This window comes from Eucyclogobius newberryi, unplaced genomic scaffold, assembly GCF_026437365.1.
Source record: "Eucyclogobius newberryi isolate DKJ021-1_F unplaced genomic scaffold, fEucNew1.0.hap1 SCAF_16, whole genome shotgun sequence".
NCBI lineage: Eukaryota > Metazoa > Chordata > Actinopteri > Gobiiformes > Gobiidae > Eucyclogobius > Eucyclogobius newberryi.
Genome location: NW_027315790.1, coordinates 35,535,431 through 35,557,810, shown reverse-complemented (window position 1 = coordinate 35,557,810; position 22,380 = coordinate 35,535,431). Strand labels below are relative to the sequence as shown.

At 52.5% G+C, this 22,380-nt stretch overlaps 1 protein-coding gene and 1 long non-coding RNA gene across 2 annotated transcripts; both read right to left on the bottom strand.

Moving 5' to 3' along the window:
* Nucleotides 1-719: 719 nt before the first annotated feature.
* LOC140362255 (uncharacterized) lies at nucleotides 720-9,266 on the bottom strand. The gene is made up of 4 exons (XM_072448355.1): nucleotides 8,872-9,266; nucleotides 5,069-5,508; nucleotides 2,622-2,823; nucleotides 720-2,499 (listed from the first exon to the last, which is right to left on the bottom strand). The coding sequence occupies exons 1-4, from the start codon at nucleotides 9,017-9,019 to the stop codon at nucleotides 2,141-2,143; spliced, it is 1,149 nt and encodes a 382-aa protein (XP_072304456.1). The 5' UTR covers nucleotides 9,020-9,266; the 3' UTR covers nucleotides 720-2,140.
* On the bottom strand, nucleotides 4,461-4,871 carry LOC140362260 (uncharacterized). The gene is made up of 3 exons (XR_011927056.1): nucleotides 4,848-4,871; nucleotides 4,772-4,803; nucleotides 4,461-4,557 (listed from the first exon to the last, which is right to left on the bottom strand). It is a non-coding gene; the product is annotated as an uncharacterized lncRNA (long non-coding RNA).
* Nucleotides 9,267-22,380: the final 13,114 nt, after the last annotated feature.

Here is a 22,380-nt window from a genome sequence, read left to right as displayed (position 1 = left end):
GCCAGAGTCAGGACTAAACATGGAGCGGCCTCCTGCTGGTGCCAGAGTCAGGACTAAACATGGAGCGGCCTCCTGCTGGTGCCAGAGTCAGGACTAAACATGGACCGGCCTCCTGCTGGTGCCAGAGTCAGGACTAAACATGGACCGGCCTCCTGCTGGTGCCAGAGTCAGGACTAAACATGGACCGGCCTCCTGCTGGTGCCAGAGTCAGGACTAAACATGGAGCGGCCTCCTGCTGGTGCCAGAGTCAGGACTAAACATGGACCGGCCTCCTGCTGGTGCCAGAGTCAGGACTAAACATGGACCGGCCTCCTGCTGGTGCCAGAGTCAGGACTAAACATGGACCGGCCTCCTGCTGGTGCCAGAGTCAGGACTAAACAAGGACCGGCCTCCTGCTGGTGCCTCATGAACATTGAATTATAAATAATTTGTGACGTTTGGAAACATTGTACTTCTTAGCAACTTTTTAGTGATTGTTCTTAAATGGCTCTTTAGATATTTCCTGTGTCGTCTTTCTTCTCGTCTTCATCCATATGTGGTCCCATAAACCCCCGTATGGTCCCATAAACCCCCGTATGGTCCCATAAACCCCCGTATGGTCCCATAAACCCCCGTATGGTCCCATAAACCCCCGTATGGTCCCATATGGTGCTCACATGTGTCACATAATTTAACAAAATAAAGCATCAACAGTTTAACAGAATTTTATTTTTCCCTGTTTCTGCCATAAAGTGAAATTAAAAACATCTCAATCCTAAAAACAGAAAAGTCAAACATAGTTGGACAAATTATACTTCGGATTAAATGTTCAAATAAAGAAATCTTAACTCAACAAAACATAAAACATGTTAATGATCGTCACGCTTGGAGCTCCCGACCGACCGGGACCCAGGTCCTCCCAACCGACCGGGACCCGGGTCCTCCCGACCGACCGGGACCCGAGTCCGACCGACAGCTTTAACCAGAGGAGCTGTGTGACACTAGGGGGCGCTGTCAGCAGAAGTTAAGTCAAGTCAGTTTTATAATTCATCTGGAGCAGAAACAGTTGTGGTCAGTTCCTCGTGTGACGTTTCAGCAGCAGCAGAAGTGACCGGAGCGTCAGGAGCGACTGGAGCGTCAGGAGCGTCAGGAGCGACCGGAGCGTCAGGAGCGACCGGAGCGTCAGGAGTGACCGGAGCATCAGGAGTGACCGGAGCGTCAGGAGCGTCCGGAGCATCAGGAGCGTCAGGAGCGTCAGGAGTGACCGGAGCGTCAGGAGCGTCAGGAGCGACCGGAGCGTCAGGAGTGACCGGAGCGTCAGGAGTGACCGGAGCGTCAGGAGTGACCGGAGCATCAGGAGCGTCAGGAGTGACCGGAGCGTCAGGAGTGACCGGAGCGTCAGGAGCGTCAGAAGTGACCGGAGCGTCAGGAGTGACCGGAGCGTCAGGAGCGTCAGAAGTGACCGGAGCGTCAGGAGCGTCAGAAGTGACCGGAGCGTCAGAAGTGACCGGAGCGTCAGGAGCGTCAGGAGTGACCGGAGCGTCAGGAGTGACCGGAGCGTCAGGAGTGACCGGAGCATCAGGAGTGACCGGAGCGTCAGGAGCGTCAGGAGTGACCGGAGCATCAGGAGCGTCAGGAGTGACCGGAGCGTCAGGAGCGTCAGGAGCGACCGGAGCGTCAGGAGTGACCGGAGCGTCAGGAGTGACCGGAGCGTCAGGAGTGACCGGAGCATCAGGAGCGTCAGGAGTGACCGGAGCGTCAGGAGTGACCGGAGCGTCAGGAGCGTCAGGAGTGACCGGAGCTTTGAGTCTTTGAGTTTAAGGCTTTGGTTTGTGCAAGAATTACAGCTACGTCACATTGACTTAAGAGTTTGAGTCCAGTTTCTGACCACGTCCTGGACCGACAAACACCACCCGCTCATTATGACCAGCAGAGGGCGACAGAGGAAGACATTTAACACTGAACATGTGTTTGAAAAGCAGAACATGGAGCTCTAGACATGGAGCTCTAAACATGGAGCTCTAAACATGGAGCTCTAAACATGGAGCTCTAGACATGGAGCTCTAAACATGGAGCTCTAAACATGGAGCTCTAAACATGGAGCTCTAAACATGGAGCTCTAAACATGGAGCTCTAAACATGGAGCTCTAAACATGGAGCTCTAAGTGCTGCTGTAGTTAAACATGTGAAGGGGCGGAGCCAACTCTCGGCTCCCATCGCTGCTCTCCTGACGTGGATACAGGAATATGGGCTGTCCAACACCTTGCAGCTGTCCAGCACCCTGCAGCTGCCCGGCACCCTGCAGCTGCCCGGCACCCTGCAGCTGCCCGGCACCCTGCAGCTGCCCGGCACCCTGCAGCTGCCCGGCACCCTGCAGCTGCCCGGCACCCTGCAGCTGCTCCTGGCTGAACTGCCGCAGGTGGATGTTGATGTGTTTCTGGACGTGGTTCTTCTGCCTGAAGCTCTTCTGACAAACTGGACAGCTGAAAGGTCGCTCCCCTGTGTGTCTTGTCATGTGACCTGAAAAAGGGAAGGTCGTAGGTCAACGTTAGTATAAACCTGAGCTAAACACGCGCGCGCGGTGTCCCGTACGAACACGCGCGCGCAGTGTCCCGTACGTACAGGCGTGCGCAGTGTCGTACCAAGCAGCGTGGCCTTCTGGGTGAAGCTCTTGGCGCACTCGGGGCAGTGGAAGGGCTTCTCCCCCGTGTGGACGCGCAGGTGCATCTCCAGGTGTGAGCGGGACGTGAAGCTCTTCCCACACTCGGAGCAGCTGTGCTTGGATCGGTTCCTGGAGCCGCAGAGGCTCGGGTGAACCACCATCATGTGCTTCATCACGCTGTCCTGGAACCAGAGAGGGACCATGAAACCCTCTTTGGAACCCTCTATGGAACCCTCTATAAAATCCTCTATGGAACCCTTTACAAAACCCTCTATGGAACCCTCTATGGAACCCTCTATAAAATCCTCTATGGAACCCTCTATAAAACCCTCTATGGAACCCTTTACAAAACCCTTTACAAAACCCTCTATGGAACCCTCTATAAAACCCTCTATGGAACCCTTTACAAAACCCTCTATAAAACCCTCTATGGAACCCTCTATAAAACCCTCTATGGAACCCTTTACAAAACCCTCTATGGAACCCTCTATAAAACCCTCTATGGAACCCTTTACAAAACCCTCTATGGAACCCTCTATAAAACCCTCTATGGAACCCTTTACAAAACACTCTATAAAACCCTCTATGGAACCCTTTACAAAACCCTCTATGGAACCCTCTATAAAACCCTCTATGGAACCCTTTACAAAACACTCTATAAAACCCTCTATGGAACCCTTTACAAAACCCTCTATGGAACCCTCTATAAAACCCTCTATGGAACCCTCTATAAAACCCTCTATAAAACCCTCTATGGAACCCTCTATAAAACCCTCTATGGAACCCTCTATAAAACCCTCTATGGAACCCTTTACAAAACCCTTTATGGAACACTCTATGGAACCCTCTATAAAACCCTCTATGGAACCCTTTACAAAACCCTCTATGGAACCCTCTATGGAACCCTCTATGGAACCCTCTAGGGAACCCTCTATGGAACCCTCTAGGGAACCCTCTATGGAACCCTCTATGGAACCCTCTATGGAACCCTCTATGGAACCCTCTATGGAACCCTCTATGGAACCCTCTAGGGAACCCTCTAGGGAACCCTCTATGGAACCCTCTAGGGAACCCTCTAGGGAACCCTTCTCATCTCAAAGCAGAAGAAAATGAGACAATTTACTCACAAGGAATTAAAATTTATTTGACAAAATGAATTCAGATGAGCTTTAGCCCTCTTCACCAGGAAGTAACTTTAGAACAACCAGGAAGTAACTTTAGAACAACCAGGAAGTAACTTTAGAACAACCAGGAAGTGACTTTAGAACAACCAGGAAGTAACATTAGAACAACCAGGAAGTAACATTAGAACAACCAGGAAGTAACGTAAGAACAACCAGGAAGTAACGTAAGAACAAGCAGGAAGTAACATTTGAAGTACAAGGAAGTAACTTTAGAAGTACCAGGACGTAACTATAGAACAACCAGGACTTAACTATAGAACAAGCAGGAAGTAACTTCAGAACAACCAGGAAGTAACTTCAGAACAACCAGGAAGTAACGTTACAAGTACTAGGAAGTAACGTTACAAGTACCAGGATATAACGTTAGAACAACCAGGAAGTAACTTTAGAACAACCAGGAAGTAACTTTAGATCAACCAGGAAGTAACTTTAGATCAACCAGGAAGTAACTATAGAACAATCAGGAAGTAACTTAAGAATAACCAGGAAGTAACTTTAGAACAACCAGGAAGTAACTTTAGATCAACCAGGAAGTAACTATAGAACAATCAGGAAGTAACTATAGAACAACCAGGAAGTAACTTTAGAACAACCAGGAAGTAACTTAAGAACAACCAGGAAGTAACTTGAGTACCAGGAAGTAACTATAGACCAACCAGGAAGTAACTTTAGAACAACCAGGAAGTAACTTTAGAACAACCAGGAAGTAACTTTAGAACAACCAGGAAGTAACTTTAGAACAACCTGGAAGTAACATTAGAAGAACCAGGAACTTGAGAATAAGCAGGAACTTTAGAACAATCAGGAAGTAACTTTAGAACAATCAGGAAGTACCAGGAAGGAACTTTAGAACAAGCAGGAACTTTAGAACAAGCAGGAAGTAACTTTAGAACAATCAGGAAGTACCAGGAAGTAACTTTAAAACAAGCAGGAACTTTAGAACTACCAGGAAGTAACTTTAGAACAAACAGGAAGTACCTTGAGAACAACCAGGAAGTAACTATACGACAACCAGAAAGTACCAGGAAGTAACTTTAGAACAACCACAATCAGTGGTGGAAAGTAACAAAGTACAAAAGTAAAAGTACAAAAATAAAGACTGGACTGAAAAGTACAAAGTATTTTTCATGTTGTGATGTTTGGAGTTGGAACACAAATATAAACATACATTAAATACAGTTCTCAAAGTTTCAATGTGAAATACTTTTGACTTCAAAGCGGTATTGCAGTATTTTCCCGTTACCTTAGAGATGAAGCGGTCGTGGCAGATGGAACAGCTGAAAGGTTTCTCGCCCGTGTGCCGGCGCAGGTGGATGACCAGGTACATCTTTTTGGTGAATCGTTTGCCGCAGACCGAACACCCGAAAGGTTTCTCGCCCGTGTGCACGCGCAGGTGGATCTCCAGGTGCGACTTCCAGCTGTAGCTCTTCCCGCAGATGGGGCAGGCGTGGGGCTTCTTCCTGCCGCCGCCGCCCTCCTCCGCCGCCGCCACCGTCAGGTCGATGGCCTCGTCGGCGCCGCGCGGAGAACGTACGCCCGGTTCCTCAGCGTTCTCCTTCTTCACAGGCAGCGACGGGACCCGGATTTGCAGGATTTCGTCGCTGATTTCTTCCGGTTCTCGTTTGATGACGAGGTCGACGGGGTCAGGAACTAAGTCTCCAGAAACACCTCGCGTTTGAACAGCTGCAGGAGATGAGAAAAAGATCAGGCCCCATACCCCCGCTTTAGGCCCCCAGACCCCCCCGCTTTAGGCCCCCAGACCCCCCCGCTTTAGGCCCCCAGACCCAGAGATCGTACACGAGCCTCACGTTTTGTCTTCGGTATTGCACATAATCATGTGCAATACTGTCCATGTGCAATACTGTCCATGTGCAATACTGTCCATGTGCAATGCTGTCATGTGCAATACTGTCATGTGCAATACTGTCATAATCATGTGCAATACTGTCATGTGCAATACTGTCATGTGCAATACTGTCATAATCATGTGCAATACTGTCATGTGCAATACTGTCATAATCATAAAGACAACATAATGTCAATCATCCTTGTGCAATATTTTCTGTCCATATAACTGCTGTAAAAAGTTATTATTACTAAGTTTATAAGTTATTTGTTTGTATTATTATGCTTCTGTGTCTAATCTGTGTTGCAACACTGGAATTTGTCCCCATTGTGGCACAAATAAAGTTGATCTCATCTTAGATGTCGCTCTGGTGCTTTAAATCCTGTAAATGTCGTTTTTCACAATTGGCTGTGACGTTTCTGCCCTGAAATGGAGCAAAGGATCATGGTCTATGTAGTTCCTTATGTCTTTCTTTAGTCCTGGTTTAGTTCTGGTTTAGTTCTGGTCTAGACCTTTGTTTAGGCCTTTTTATCTCACTTTATTCAAACCATTTGTTTAGAACCAGTTCAGGCAGGTCCAGACTTGGTCCTGATCCCGTTTTAGCCCTGAGCCCTGTTCCAGTCCAGATCGGTTCTAATCCTGGTTTAATCCTGGTTTAATCCTGATTTAATCCTGGTTTAGCCCTGGTTTTAGTCCTGTTTGAGTCCCTTCCCCCGCTCGCTCTGGACCAGGTTCAAAGCCGAGCTAAATTTGGACAAGACGGTTTTAGTTTTATTTAGTTTGAGCCACGAAACCAGAGACTAAACATTCTCCTGAACCAGGTCTAAACCGGGACTAAACTGGGTCTAAACCAGGTCTAAACTGGGTCTAAACCAGGTCTAAACCGGGACTAAACTGGGTCTAAACCAGGTCTAAACTGGGTCTAAACCAGGTCTAAACCGGGACTAAACTGGGTCTAAACCAGGTCTAAACTGGGTCTAAACCAGGTCTAAACCGGGACTAAACTGGGTCTAAACCAGGTCTAAACCGGGACTAAACTGGGTCTAAACCAGGTCTAAACCGGGACTAAACTGGGTCTAAACCAGGTCTAAACCGGGACTAAACTGGGTCTAAACCAGGTCTAAACCGGGACTAAACTGGGTCTAAACCAGGTCTAAACTGGGTCTAAACCAGGTCTAAACCGGGACTAAACTGGGTCTAAACCAGGTCTAAACTGGGTCTAAACCAGGTCTAAACCGGGACTAAACTGGGTCTAAACCAGGTCTAAACCGGGACTAAACTGGGTCTAAACCAGGTCTAAACCGGGACTAAACTGGGTCTAAACCAGGTCTAAACCGGGACTAAACTGGGTCTAAACCAGGTCTAAACCGGGACTAAACCGGGTCTAAACCGGGTCTAAAACAAGGAATAAACCAGGTCTAAATCAGGACTAAACCGGATCTAAACTGGGTCTAAACCGGGACTAAACCGGGTCTAAACCGGGACTAAACCGGATCTAAACTGGGTCTAAACCAGGACTAAACCGGGTCTAAACCAGGTCTAAAACCAGGAATAAACCAGGTCTAAACCGGATCTAAACTGGGACTAAACCGGGTCTAAACCAGGTCTAAACCGGGTCTAAATCAGGACTAAACCGGGACTAAACCGGGACTAAACCGGGTCTAAACCGGGTCTAAACCGGGACTAAACCGGGTCTAAATCGGGTCTACACCGGGACTAAACCAAGTCTAAATCAGGACTAAACCGGATCTAAACCAGGTCTAAATCAGGACTAAACCGGGTCTAACCCGGGTCTAAATCGGGACAAAACCAGGTCTAAATCAGGACTAAACCGGGTCTAACCCGGGTCTAAATCGGGACAAAACCAGGTCTAAATCAGGACTAAACCGGATCTAAACCAGGACTAAATCGGGTCTAAACCGGGTCTAAACCGGGACTAAACCGGGACTAAACCGGATCTAAACTGGGTCTAAACCAGGACTAAACCGGGTCTAAACCAGGTCTAAAACCAGGAATAAACCAGGTCTAAACCGGATCTAAACTGGGACTAAACCGGGTCTAAACCAGGTCTAAACCGGGTCTAAATCAGGACTAAACCGGGTCTAAATCGGGTCTAAATCAGGACTAAACCGGGTCTAACCCGGGTCTAAATCGGGACAAAACCAGGTCTAAATCAGGACTAAACCGGGTCTAACCCGGGTCTAAATCGGGACAAAACCAGGTCTAAATCAGGACTAAACCGGATCTAAACTAGGACTAAATCGGGTCTAAACCGGGTCTAAACCGGGACTAAACCGGATCTAAACTGGGTCTAAACCAGGACTAAACCGGGTCTAAACCAGGTCTAAAACCAGGAATAAACCAGGTCTAAACCGGATCTAAACTGGGACTAAACCGGGTCTAAATCAGGACTAAACCGGGTCTAAATCGGGTCTAAATCAGGACTAAACCGGGTCTAACCCGGGTCTAAATCGGGACAAAACCAGGTCTAAATCAGGACTAAACCGGATCTAAACTGGGTCTAAACCAGGACTAAACCGGGTCTAAACCAGGTCTAAAACCAGGAATAAACCAGGTCTAAACCGGATCTAAACTGGGACTAAACCGGGTCTAAACCAGGTCTAAACCGGGTCTAAATCAGGACTAAACCGGGTCTAAATCGGGTCTAAATCGGGACAAAACCAGGTCTAAATCAGGACTAAACCGGGTCTAACCCGGGTCTAAATCGGGACAAAACCAGGTCTAAATCAGGACTAAACCGGATCTAAACCAGGACTAAACCAGGTCTAAACCAGGACTAAACCAGGTCTAAATCAGGTCTAAACCAGGACTAAACCGGGTCTAAACCAGGACTAAACCGGGACTAAACCAGGTCTAAACCGGATCTAAACCAGGTCTAAACCGGGTCTAAATCAGGACTAAACCGGGTCTAAATCGGGTCTACACCGGGACTAAACCAGGTCTAAATCAGGACTAAACCGGATCTAAACCAGGTCTAAACCGGGTCTAAACCAGGTCTAAACCAGGTCTAAACCGGGACTAAACCAGGTCTAAATCAGGTCTAAACCAGGTCTAAACCAGGTCTAAACCAGGTCTAAACCAGGACTAAACCAGGACATGAGGTCATAATCTGGTCCTAACAGGTCTCGGACCGAGTCTTGGACCAGGTCTTGGACATGTTTGTAACTTGTGGGACAAACCTTGAGACTCGCGCTTCTTCCTCGCGCTTTGACGCACTTCTTCTTCATATTCCGCTAAAATTCTCTCAAAAAGCGCAAAGATTTCCTCCGCCGCCGCGTCCAGCCGCAGACGCACCATTTCCCGCAGCTGCGCGCGCATTTGGCACATTTTGGACCGGTTTGGTTTTGGAAAGACACTTTGGGCTCGGAATGATCTGGAACCGGAGCAGCGGTGAACGCGAAACGGACGCGCAAAGGTCGGTCCGCGCGGGCCCCGGTGACTGTGAGTGAAGGTGCTCCAGAAGAAGCTCCAGAAGAAGCTCCAGAGAGAGGTTCAAGTGAAGCTACACATGGAGCTACACATGGAGCTACACATGGAGCTACACATGGAGCTACACATGGAGCTACACATGGAGCTACACGAGCCTTAGCGCCTAACTCCGCCCACCAACGCGACAATAACACTGTGGGCGGAGCTGGGTGTCAAAGAGGAGGCGGAGTCTAGAGGAGGCGGAGTCTAGAGGAGGCGGAGTCTAGAGGAGGCGGAGTCTAGAGGAGGCGGAGTCTGAAGCAGCGGGAGAAACGTGAAAAACATAAAAACACGTGAATTTAAAACAAACAAACACGTTAATAACTCAAATATGTTGATAATTATTTTGAGGTGTGACGTCATTTCCGGTCAGCTGATGAGCTGCAGAGGTGTTCATCATTATAACCTGCTTTTGATTTATATTTCATTGAACAATTTTCTTTTACGTAATGAATAATAATAAATATTTAGATTTTCTTTTGGACCGTCAACATTTGACATGAAAAAGAAAGAATCCAAATCAGATGTTCCTGTGGCTCTGGAGCCAGAAGTGAGACACAAAAAGCATCTGTGGCTTTTAAAAGGTAAAAATGAGGGATTTGCGGGAAAAAGTAGAGACTTATAATAATATATAATAAAGCAAAAATGTCCAGGAATAATTTAAATAAAAGTCGTATTCATTTTTAATTTTGTTTTAGGGTATTTTTCTATTTGTGAGTTTGTACAAAGTGTCTGGGATGGGTGATCGATGGCGAGCGTCTGGTGGCAGGGCCTTTCCCCACGGGGCCCGGCCGGGTATAGCCTGAGGAGCCGTCCTCCTGTGGACCAGCACCTGCAGGCGGGGCCGTAAGGGGCCGGTTCAGAGAGCTAGTGCGGGAGGTGGAGCCTCAGCTCCACTCACGGCTCTGGAACCATCTCCTCCAGAGGCCGGACGCTCCACTTCTCTGGTGCTCCCCGCGGGGCTGGTGTGGGCGGGGCTGGTGTGGGCGGGGCTAGTGTGGGCGGGGCTGGTGTGGGCCCCTCAGCTCAGCTGTTGGAGTTCACCCTGGTGGACGAGAGGGTCGCGTCCCTTCGCCTTCGGGTGGGGGACATGTCTCTCACTGTTGTGGCGGCCTACGGGCCGAACAGCAGAGGACACGGCCTTCTCAGAGTCCTTGGGAGGGGAACTGGACAGTGCACCAACCGGGGACTCCATTGTTCTACTGGGGGACTTCAACGCCCACGTGGACGATGACAGTGACTCCTGGAGAGGGGCGGAGCTCCGATCTGAAGCCGAGCGGTCAGTTATTGGACTATTGTCCAGAACAAACACCATGTTCAACACAAGGTCCATCAGGTCACATGACACCAGGACACAGGAGGTCAATAATCCACTTTGTTGTCGTGTCCTCTGACCTCTGACCTCCGGCCGCGTGTCCTGGACACTCGGGTGAAGAGAGGGGCGGAGCTATAGAGCACCACCTGGTGGTGAGTTGGATCCTCTGGTGGAGGAGGAAGCCGGACCAACTTGGCAGACCCAAGTGCATTGTGGGAGTCTGTTGGGAACATCTAGTGGAGCCTCTGTCAGGAGGGTCTTCACCTCACATCTCCAGGAGACTCCTCCCATGTCCCGGGGGACGCTGGGGACATTGAGTCCGAGTGGACCATGCTGTGGTCACATGGTCCGGTGCCTGTCGCCGTGGTAACCTCCGAACCCGGTGGTGGAGACTGGAAGTAAGGGATGTGGTCAGGCCTCTCTGACCTTTAGGTCTCCAGAGGTCATCGACAGGTGTCAGGCCAAGCGGGCGCAGCTCATGGAGGAGGAGCCATGGAGGAGGAAGCAGCTTCTCCAACACGTTTATGGTGGAGACCTGCTGACCTCTGACCTCCACTGGGGATGTGGTCAGACGGTGGAAGGACTTTGAGGACCTCATTAATCCCAACATCACGTCTTCTGAAGACAAAGCAGAGACTGAGGACACAGAGGGACTCGTCCATCACCCGAGCTGAAGTCACTGAGGTTGTTCAGGAGACAAACTCCTCAGTTAGCTCAGTCACATGGGAGGAGCTCGGAGTAGAGCCGCTGCTCCTCCTGGGGAGGTGTCTCAGGCATGTCCCACCGGGAAGAGGCCCCGGGGAAGAAGAAGAAGAAGATGGAAGGAACACAAACTGACCCAGAGTTATTGAATTATTTTTATGAACAGCACATGAAGCAAAATGGACTAAAGAAACAGCCCTCAGTGTGAGAGGACGCCCTCAGTGTGAGAGGACTTCCTCAGTGTGAGAGGACTTCCTCAGTGTGAGAGGACTTCCTCAGTGTGAGAGGACGCCCTCAGTGTGAGAGGACTTCCTCAGTGAGAGAGGACTTCCTCAGTGTGAGAGGACTTCCTCAGTGTGAGAGGACTTCCTCAGTGTGAGAGGACTTCCTCAGTGAGAGAGGACTTCCTCAGTGTGAGAGGACTTCCTCAGTGTGAGAGGACTTCCTCAGTGTGAGAGGACTTCCTCAGTGTGAGAGGACTTCCTCAGTGTGAGAGGACTTCCTCAGTGAGAGAGGACTTCCTCAGTGTGAGAGGACTTCCTCAGTGTGAGAGGACTTCCTCAGTGTGAGAGGACTTCCTCAGTGTGAGAGGACGCCCTCAGTGTGAGAGGACGTCCTCAGTGTGAGAGGACTTCCTCAGTGTGAGAGGACTTCCTCAGTGTGAGAGGACGCCCTCAGTGTGAGAGGACTTCCTCAGTGTGAGAGGACGCCCTCAGTGTGAGAGGACTTCCTCAGTGTGAGAGGACGCCCTCAGTGTGAGAGGACTTCCTCAGTGTGAGAGGACGCCCTCAGTGTGAGAGGACGCCCTCAGTGTGAGAGGACTTCCTCAGTGTGAGAGGACGCCCTCAGTGTGAGAGGACGCCCTCAGTGTGAGAGGACGCCCTCAGTGTGAGAGGACGTCCTCAGTGTGAGAGGACGCCCTCAGTGTGAGAGGACGCCCTCAGTGAGAGAGGACGCCCTCAGTGAGAGAGGACGTTCTCAGTGAGAGAGGACGCCCTCAGTGTGAGAGGACGTTCTCAGTGTGAGAGGACGCCCTCAGTGTGAGAGGACGCCCTCAGTGAGAGAGGACGTTCTCAGTGTGAGAGGACGTCCTCAGTGTGAGAGGACGCCCTCAGTGAGAGAGGACGCCCTCAGTGAGAGAAGACGCCCTCAGTGTGAGAGGACTTCCTCAGTGTGAGAGGACGCCCTCAGTGAGAGAGGACGCCCTCAGTGAGAGAGGACGCCCTCAGTGAGAGAGGACGCCCTCAGTGAGAGAGGACGCCCTCAGTGAGAGAGGTGTTGATGTGAGGAAAGAATCCTTTGCAGGAGTAACCTGCAAACACAGTGTAACTCTGTCGTGTTTATTAATCTTATAAATCAGAACTTTTAAGAGGAATAATATCTAGATTATATAAAAGTACAAACTGACATTTGTTACCCATTTTTCTAATTCACACATAAACAACTCCAGAATAGACTTTCTTCATCTTCATTAAAGACCGATCTAAAACCACTAAAGCTTTTTCCTCCAACAATTTTCCTTTGTTTCTTTCTCCCTGAGGCGATGTCTATAATGTGTCCTCTCAGGACTGCTTTGGAGGCGTCCCAAAGGAGGCGGAGTCTCATGTTCCCAGGGCCGGCCCTTCCACTAGGCCGGATAGGTGGTTGCCTGGGGCAGCACTGCGGGGGGGGCACCCCCCCTCTGGATTTTTTCTTTTTCTTTTTTTTTTAATATTTAAAAAAAATATTATAATTTCTTTTTGCTTTGGGGGAGTTTTTTGCGCCCCTTCTATGTCTATTGTGGAATTAAAAAATAAATCTAACGAAAGGAGAAAATTGAAAAATCGAAAGCAGTGTGTTACGTATTCAGAGGTCAGGGGTCAGAGGTCAGAGGTCAGGGGTCAGGGGTCAGAGGTCAGGAGGGTCACGTCTGGAGAGACAGAACAGGCTAGAATATCAAGTGCGTACAACAAAACATCCATCCATCCATCTTCTGCTGCTTTATCCGGGGCCGGGTCGCGGGGGCAGCAGTCTGAGCAGGGACTCCCAGACTTCCTTCTCCCCAGACACTTTCTCTAACTCCTCCGGGGGGATCCCGAGGCGTTCCCAGGCCAGCCGAGAGACATAGTCTCTCCAGCGTGTCCTGGGTCTTCCCCGGGGCCTCTTCCCGGTGGGACATGCCTGAAACACCTCCCGAGGGAGGCGCCCAGGAGGCATCCGGAACAGATGCCCGAGCCACCTCAGCTGGCTCCTCTCGACGTGGAGGAGCAGCGGCTCTACTCCGAGCTCCCCCCGTGTGGCCGAGCTCCTCACCTTATCTCTAAGGGAGCGCCCAGCCACACGGCGGAGGAAACTCATTTCGACCGCTTGTATCCGCGATCTTGTTCTTTCGGTCACTACCCAAAGCTCATGACCATAGGTGAGGTCAGAACGTAGACCGACCAGTAAATCGAGAGCTTTGCCTTTCGGCTCAGCTCCCTCTTCACCACAACGGTCCGATGCAGCGACTGCATCACTGCAGCCGCTGCACCGATCCGCCTGTCGATCTCACGCTCCATCCTTCCCTCACTCGTGAACAAGACCCCGAGATACTTGAACTCCTCCACTTGGGGCAAAGGACACCCCACCCATCTGGAGGGCAAGCCACCTTTTTCCGGTCGAGAACCATGGCCTCGGATTTGGAGCTGATTCTCATCCCAGCCGCTTCACACTCGGCTGCAAACCGTCCCAGTGCATGTTGCAGGTCCGGGTTTGATGTAGCCATCAGGACAACATCGTCTGCAAACAGCAGAGATGAGATCCTGTGGTCCCCAAACCGGACACCCTCCGACCCCTGACTGCGCCTAGAAATTCTGTCCATAAAAATTATGAACAGAACCGGTGACAAAGGGCAGCCCTGGCGGAGTCCAACATGCACTGGGAACAGGTCTGACTTACTGCCGGCAATGCGAACACAGCTCCTGCTCCGGTCATACAGGGACCGGACAGCCCTGAGCAAAGGGCCCGGGACCCCGTACTCCCGGAGCACCCCCCAAAGGACACCCCGAGGGACACGGTCGAAAGCCTTCTCCAGATCCACAAAGCACATGTGGACTGGTTGGGCAAACTCCCATGAACCCTCGAGCACCCGATGGAGGGTATAGAGCTGGTCCAGTGTTCCACGACCGGGACGAAAACCACTCTGCTCCTCCTGAATCCGAGGTTCGACTATCGGTCGGATTCTCCTCTCCAGTACCTTGGAATAGACCTTACCTGGGAGGCTGAGGAGTGTGATCCCTCTGTAGTTGGAACACACCCTCCGGTCCCCCTTCTTGAACAGAGGGACCACCACCCCGGTCTGCCAGTCCAGAGGCACGGTCCCCGAACGCCACGCGATGTTGCAGAGACGTGTCAACCAAGACAGTCCTACAACATCCAGATACTTTAGGTACTCAGGGCGGATCTCATCCACCCCCGGAGCCCTGCCACCGAGGAGTTTGCGAACAACCTCAGTGACTTCAGCTTGGGTGATGGATGAGCCAGCCTCTGAGTCCCCGGTCTCTACTTCCTCTTCGGAAGACGTGACTGAGGGATTAAGGAGATCCTCAAAGTATTCCTTCCACCGTCCGACGTCATCCCCAGTCGAGGTCAGCAGGCCTCCACCCGCACCGTAAACGGTGTTGGTGAGACACTGCTTCCCCCTCCTGAGGCGCCGGACGGTTTGCCAGAAGTTCTTTGGTGCCGACCGATAGTCCTCCTCCATGGCCTCCCCGAACTCCTCCCAGGCCCGGGTTTTTGCCTCTGCGACAGCACGAGCCGCGGCTCGCTTGGCCTGCCGATACCCGTCGATGACCTCCGGAGACCTACAAGCCAGAGTGGCCTGATAGGCCTCCTTCTTCAGTCTGACGGCATCCCTTACTTCCGGTGTCCACCACCGGGTTCGGGGGTTGCCGCCACGACAGGCACCGGAGACCTTGCGACCACAGCTCCGAGCAGCCGCATCAACAATGGAGGCGGAGAACATGGTCCAATCGGACTCAATGTCCCCAGCCTCCCCCGGGACATGGGAGAAGCTCTCCCGGAGGTGCGAGTTGAATACCCTACTGACAGAGGGCTCCACTAGACGTTCCCAACAGACCCTCACAATGCGCTTGGGTCTGCCAAGTCTGTCCGGCTTCCTCCTCCGCCAGCGGATCCAACTCACCACCAGGTGGTGATCGGTTGACAACTCTGCCCCTCTCTTCACCCGAGTGTCCAAGACACGCGGCCGGAGGTCTGATGACACGACAACAAAGTCGATCATTGACCTCCGGCCTAGGGTGTCCTGGTGCCATGTGCACTGATGAACACCCTTGTGCTTGAACATGGTGTTCGTTATGGACAATCCATGGCTAGCACAGAAGTCCAATAACTGAACACCGCTCGGGTTCAGATCGGGGAAGCCGTTCTTCCCGATCACCCCTCTCCAGGTGTCACTGTCATTGCCCACGTGGGCGTTGAAGTCCCCCAGTAGAACAACGGAGTCCCCGGTCGGTGCACTGTCCAGTACCCCTCCCAAGGACTCCAAGAAGGCCGGGTACTCTGCACTGCTGTTCGGCCCGTAGGCCGCCACAACAGTGAGAGACCTGTCCCCCACCCGAAGGCGGAGGGACGCGACCCTCTCATTCACCGGGGTAAACTCCAACACGTGGCGGCTGAGCTGAGGGGCTATAAGCCCACACCAGCCCGCCGCCTCTCCCCGCGGTCAACACCAGAGAAGTGGAGCGTCCAGCCCCTCTCGAGGAGATGGGTTCCAGAGCCCAAACTGTGCGTGGAGGTGAGGCCGACTATATCTAGTCGGTATCGTTCAACCTCCCGCACAAGCTCAGGCTCTTTCCCCCCCAGCGAGGTGACATTCCATGTCCCCAGAGTTAGTCTCTGTGTCTGGAGATCTGGTCGCCGAGGCCCCTGCCGTCGACTGCCGCCCAGATCTCTCTGCACTGGCCCTTTATGGATCCTCCTGCGGGTGGTGGGCCCACGGGAGGGCGGCCCCACGTCGCTCTTTCGGGCTGTGCCCGGCCGGGCCCCGTGGGGTAAGACCCGGCCACCAGGCGCTCGCCATGGAGCACCCATCCCAGGCCTGGCTCCAGGATGGGGCCCCGGTGACGCCGATCCGGGCGACGTAAACTGCCTTGTTCGTGTTGTCATCATAGGGGGCTTCTGAACCGATCTTTGTCTGACCCGTCACCTTGGACCTGTTTGCCTTGGGAGACCCTACCAGGGGCATGAAGCCCCCGACAACATAGCTCCCGGGATCATTCGGGCTCTCAAACCCCTCCACCACGTTAAGGTGTCGGTTCAAGGAGAGGTACAACAAAACAATTTTTTAAAATATATTTGTTCTTGGGGGGGGGCGCCAGGGGATGTGCCCCCTAGTGTTCATCTCCTCCACGTGTCATTATAAATACGTGACACTGGAGCCCCCTAGTGTTCATCTCCTCCACGTGTCATTATAAACACGTGACACTGGCGCCCCCTAGTGTTCATCTCCTCCACGTGTCATTATAAATACGTGACACTGGCGCCCCCTAGTGTTCATCTCCTCCACGTGTCATTATAAACATGTGACACTGGAGCCCCCTAGTGTTCATCTCCTCCACGTGTCATTATAAACACGTGACACTGGCGCCCCCTAGTGTTCATCTCCTCCACGTGTCATTATAAACACGTGACACTGGAGCCCCCTAGTGTTCATCTCCTCCACGTGTCAAAATAAACAAGTGACACTGGCGCCCCCTAGTGTTCATCTCCTCCACGTGTCATTATAAACACGTGACACTGGCGCCCCCTAGTGTTCATCTCCTCCACGTGTCATTATAAACACGTGACACTGGCGCCCCCTAGTGTTCATCTCCTCCACGTGTCATTATAAACACGTGACACTGGCGCCCCCTAGTGTTCATCTCCTCCACGTGTCATTATAAACACGTGACACTGGCGCCCCCTAGTGATCATCTCCTCCACGTGTCATTATAAACACGTGACACTGGCGCCCCCTAGTGTTCATCTCCTCCACGTGTCATTATAAACACGTGACACTGGAGCCCCCTAGTGTTCATCTCCTCCACGTGTCATTGCAAACATGTGACACTGGAGCCCCCTAGTGTTCATCTCCTCCACGTGTCATTATAAACACGTGACACTGGAGCCCCCTAGTGTTCATCTCCTCCACGTGTCATTATAAACACGTGACACTGGAGCCCCCTAGTGTTCATCTCCTCCACGTGTCATTATAAACACGTGACACTGGTGCCCCCTAGTGTTCATCTCCTCCACGTGTCATTGCAAACACGTGACACTGGCCCCCCCTAGTGTTCATCTCCTCCACGTGTCATTATAAACACGTGACACTGGAGCCCCCTAGTGTTCATCTCCTCCACGTGTCATTATAAACACGTGACACTGGAGCCCCCTAGTGTTCATCTCCTCCACGTGTCAATATAAACACGTGACACTGGAGCCCCCTAGTGTTCATCTCATCCACGTGTCATTATAAACATGTGACACTGGCGCCCCCTAGTGTTCATCTCCTCCACATGTCATTATAAACATGTGACACTGGCGCCCCCTAGTGTTCATCTTCTCCATGTGTCATTGCAAACATGTGACACTGGCGCCCCCTAGTGTTCATCTCCTCCACGTGTCATTATAAACATGTGACACTGTCGCCCCCTAGTGTTCATCTCCTCCACGTGTCATTATAAACATGTGACACTGGAGCCCCCTAGTGTTCATCTCCTCCACGTGTCATTATAAACATGTGACACTGGCGCCCCCTAGTGTTCCACGACCGGGACGAAAACCACTCTGCTCCTCCTGAATCCGAGGTTCGACTATCGGTCGGATTCTCCTCTCCAGTACCTTGGAATAGACCTTACCTGGGAGGCTGAGGAGTGTGATCCCTCTGTAGTTGGAACACACCCTCCGGTCCCCCTTCTTGAACAGAGGGACCACCACCCCGGTCTGCCAGTCCAGAGGCACGGTCCCCGAACGCCACGCGATGTTGCAGAGACGTGTCAACCAAGACAGTCCTACAACATCCAGATACTTTAGGTACTCAGGGCGGATCTCATCCACCCCCGGAGCCCTGCCACCGAGGAGTTTGCGAACAACCTCAGTGACTTCAGCTTGGGTGATGGATGAGCCAGCCTCTGAGTCCCCGGTCTCTACTTCCTCTTCGGAAGACGTGACTGAGGGATTAAGGAGATCCTCAAAGTATTCCTTCCACCGTCCGACGTCATCCCCAGTCGAGGTCAGCAGGCCTCCACCCGCACCGTAAACGGTGTTGGTGAGACACTGCTTCCCCCTCCTGAGGCGCCGGACGGTTTGCCAGAAGTTCTTTGGTGCCGACCGATAGTCCTCCTCCATGGCCTCCCCGAACTCCTCCCAGGCCCGGGTTTTTGCCTCTGCGACAGCACGAGCCGCGGCTCGCTTGGCCTGCCGATACCCGTCGATGACCTCCGGAGACCTACAAGCCAGAGTGGCCTGATAGGCCTCCTTCTTCAGTCTGACGGCATCCCTTACTTCCGGTGTCCACCACCGGGTTCGGGGGTTGCCGCCACGACAGGCACCGGAGACCTTGCGACCACAGCTCCGAGCAGCCGCATCAACAATGGAGGCGGAGAACATGGTCCAATCGGACTCAATGTCCCCAGCCTCCCCCGGGACATGGGAGAAGCTCTCCCGGAGGTGCGAGTTGAATACCCTACTGACAGAGGGCTCCACTAGACGTTCCCAACAGACCCTCACAATGCGCTTGGGTCTGCCAAGTCTGTCCGGCTTCCTCCTCCGCCAGCGGATCCAACTCACCACCAGGTGGTGATCGGTTGACAACTCTGCCCCTCTCTTCACCCGAGTGTCCAAGACACGCGGCCGGAGGTCTGATGACACGACAACAAAGTCGATCATTGACCTCCGGCCTAGGGTGTCCTGGTGCCATGTGCACTGATGAACACCCTTGTGCTTGAACATGGTGTTCGTTATGGACAATCCATGGCTAGCACAGAAGTCCAATAACTGAACACCGCTCGGGTTCAGATCGGGGAAGCCGTTCTTCCCGATCACCCCTCTCCAGGTGTCACTGTCATTGCCCACGTGGGCGTTGAAGTCCCCCAGTAGAACAACGGAGTCCCCGGTCGGTGCACTGTCCAGTACCCCTCCCAAGGACTCCAAGAAGGCCGGGTACTCTGCACTGCTGTTCGGCCCGTAGGCCGCCACAACAGTGAGAGACCTGTCCCCCACCCGAAGGCGGAGGGACGCGACCCTCTCATTCACCGGGGTAAACTCCAACACGTGGCGGCTGAGCTGAGGGGCTATAAGCCCACACCAGCCCGCCGCCTCTCCCCGCGGTCAACACCAGAGAAGTGGAGCGTCCAGCCCCTCTCGAGGAGATGGGTTCCAGAGCCCAAACTGTGCGTGGAGGTGAGGCCGACTATATCTAGTCGGTATCGTTCAACCTCCCGCACAAGCTCAGGCTCTTTCCCCCCCAGCGAGGTGACATTCCATGTCCCCAGAGTTAGTCTCTGTGTCTGGAGATCTGGTCGCCGAGGCCCCTGCCGTCGACTGCCGCCCAGATCTCTCTGCACTGGCCCTTTATGGATCCTCCTGCGGGTGGTGGGCCCACGGGAGGGCGGCCCCACGTCGCTCTTTCGGGCTGTGCCCGGCCGGGCCCCGTGGGGTAAGACCCGGCCACCAGGCGCTCGCCATGGAGCACCCATCCCAGGCCTGGCTCCAGGATGGGGCCCCGGTGACGCCGATCCGGGCGACGTAAACTGCCTTGTTCGTGTTGTCATCATAGGGGGCTTCTGAACCGATCTTTGTCTGACCCGTCACCTTGGACCTGTTTGCCTTGGGAGACCCTACCAGGGGCATGAAGCCCCCGACAACATAGCTCCCGGGATCATTCGGGCTCTCAAACCCCTCCACCACGTTAAGGTGTCGGTTCAAGGAGAGGTACAACAAAACAATTTTTTAAAATATATTTGTTCTTGGGGGGGGGCGCCAGGGGATGTGCCCCCTAGTGTTCATCTCCTCCACGTGTCATTATAAACACGTGACACTGGAGCCCCCTAGTGTTCATCTCCTCCACGTGTCATTATAAACACGTGACACTGGAGCCCCCTAGTGTTCATCTCCTCCACGTGTCATTATAAATACGTGACACTGGAGCCCCCTAGTGTTCATCTCCTCCACGTGTCATTATAAACATGTGACACTGGAGCCCCCTAGTGTTCATCTCCTCCACGTGTCATTATAAACACGTGACACTGGCGCCCCCTAGTGTTCATCTCCTCCACGTGTCATTATAAACACGTGACACTGGAGCCCCCTAGTGTTCATCTCCTCCACGTGTCAAAATAAACAAGTGACACTGGCGCCCCCTAGTGTTCATCTCCTCCACGTGTCATTATAAACACGTGACACTGGCGCCCCCTAGTGTTCATCTCCTCCACGTGTCATTATAAACACGTGACACTGGCGCCCCCTAGTGTTCATCTCCTCCACGTGTCATTATAAACACGTGACACTGGCGCCCCCTAGTGTTCATCTCCTCCACGTGTCATTATAAACACGTGACACTGGCGCCCCCTAGTGATCATCTCCTCCACGTGTCATTATAAACACGTGACACTGGCGCCCCCTAGTGTTCATCTCCTCCACGTGTCATTATAAACACGTGACACTGGAGCCCCCTAGTGTTCATCTCCTCCACGTGTCATTGCAAACATGTGACACTGGAGCCCCCTAGTGTTCATCTCCTCCACGTGTCATTATAAACACGTGACACTGGAGCCCCCTAGTGTTCATCTCCTCCACGTGTCATTATAAACACGTGACACTGGTGCCCCCTAGTGTTCATCTCCTCCACGTGTCATTATAAACACGTGACACTGGTGCCCCCTAGTGTTCATCTCCTCCACGTGTCATTATAAACACGTGACACTGGAGCCCCCTAGTGTTCATCTCCTCCACGTGTCATTATAAACACGTGACACTGGAGCCCCCTAGTGTTCATCTCCTCCACGTGTCAATATAAACACGTGACACTGGAGCCCCCTAGTGTTCATCTCATCCACGTGTCATTATAAACATGTGACACTGGCGCCCCCTAGTGTTCATCTCCTCCACGTGTCATTATAAACACGTGACACTGGAGCCCCCTAGTGTTCATCTCCTCCACGTGTCATTATAAACATGTGACACTGGCGCCCCCTAGTGTTCATCTCCTCCACGTGTCATTATAAACATGTGACACTGTCGCCCCCTAGTGTTCATCGCCTCCACGTGTCATTATAAACATGTGACACTGGAGCCCCCTAGTGTTCATCTCCTCCACGTGTCATTATAAACATGTGACACTGGAGCCCCCTAGTGTTCATCTCCTCCACGTGTCATTATAAACATGTGACACTGGAGCCCCCTAGTGTTCATCTCCACGTGTCATTATAAACATGTGACACTGGAGCCCCCTAATGTTCATCTCCTCCACGTGTCATTATAAACATGTGGCACTGGAGCCCCCTAGTGTTCATCTCCTCCACGTGTCATTATAAACATTAGACACTGGAGCCCCCTAGTGTTCATCTCCTCCACGTGTCATTATAAACATGTGACACTGGCGCCCCCTAGTGTTCCACGACCGGGACGAAAACCACTCTGCTCCTCCTGAATCCGAGGTTCGACTATCGGTCGGATTCTCCTCTCCAGTACCTTGGAATAGACCTTACCTGGGAGGCTGAGGAGTGTGATCCCTCTGTAGTTGGAACACACCCTCCGGTCCCCCTTCTTGAACAGAGGGACCACCACCCCGGTCTGCCAGTCCAGAGGCACGGTCCCCGAACGCCACGCGATGTTGCAGAGACGTGTCAACCAAGACAGTCCTACAACATCCAGATACTTTAGGTACTCAGGGCGGATCTCATCCACCCCCGGAGCCCTGCCACCGAGGAGTTTGCGAACAACCTCAGTGACTTCAGCTTGGGTGATGGATGAGCCAGCCTCTGAGTCCCCGGTCTCTACTTCCTCTTCGGAAGACGTGACTGAGGGATTAAGGAGATCCTCAAAGTATTCCTTCCACCGTCCGACGTCATCCCCAGTCGAGGTCAGCAGGCCTCCACCCGCACCGTAAACGGTGTTGGTGAGACACTGCTTCCCCCTCCTGAGGCGCCGGACGGTTTGCCAGAAGTTCTTTGGTGCCGACCGATAG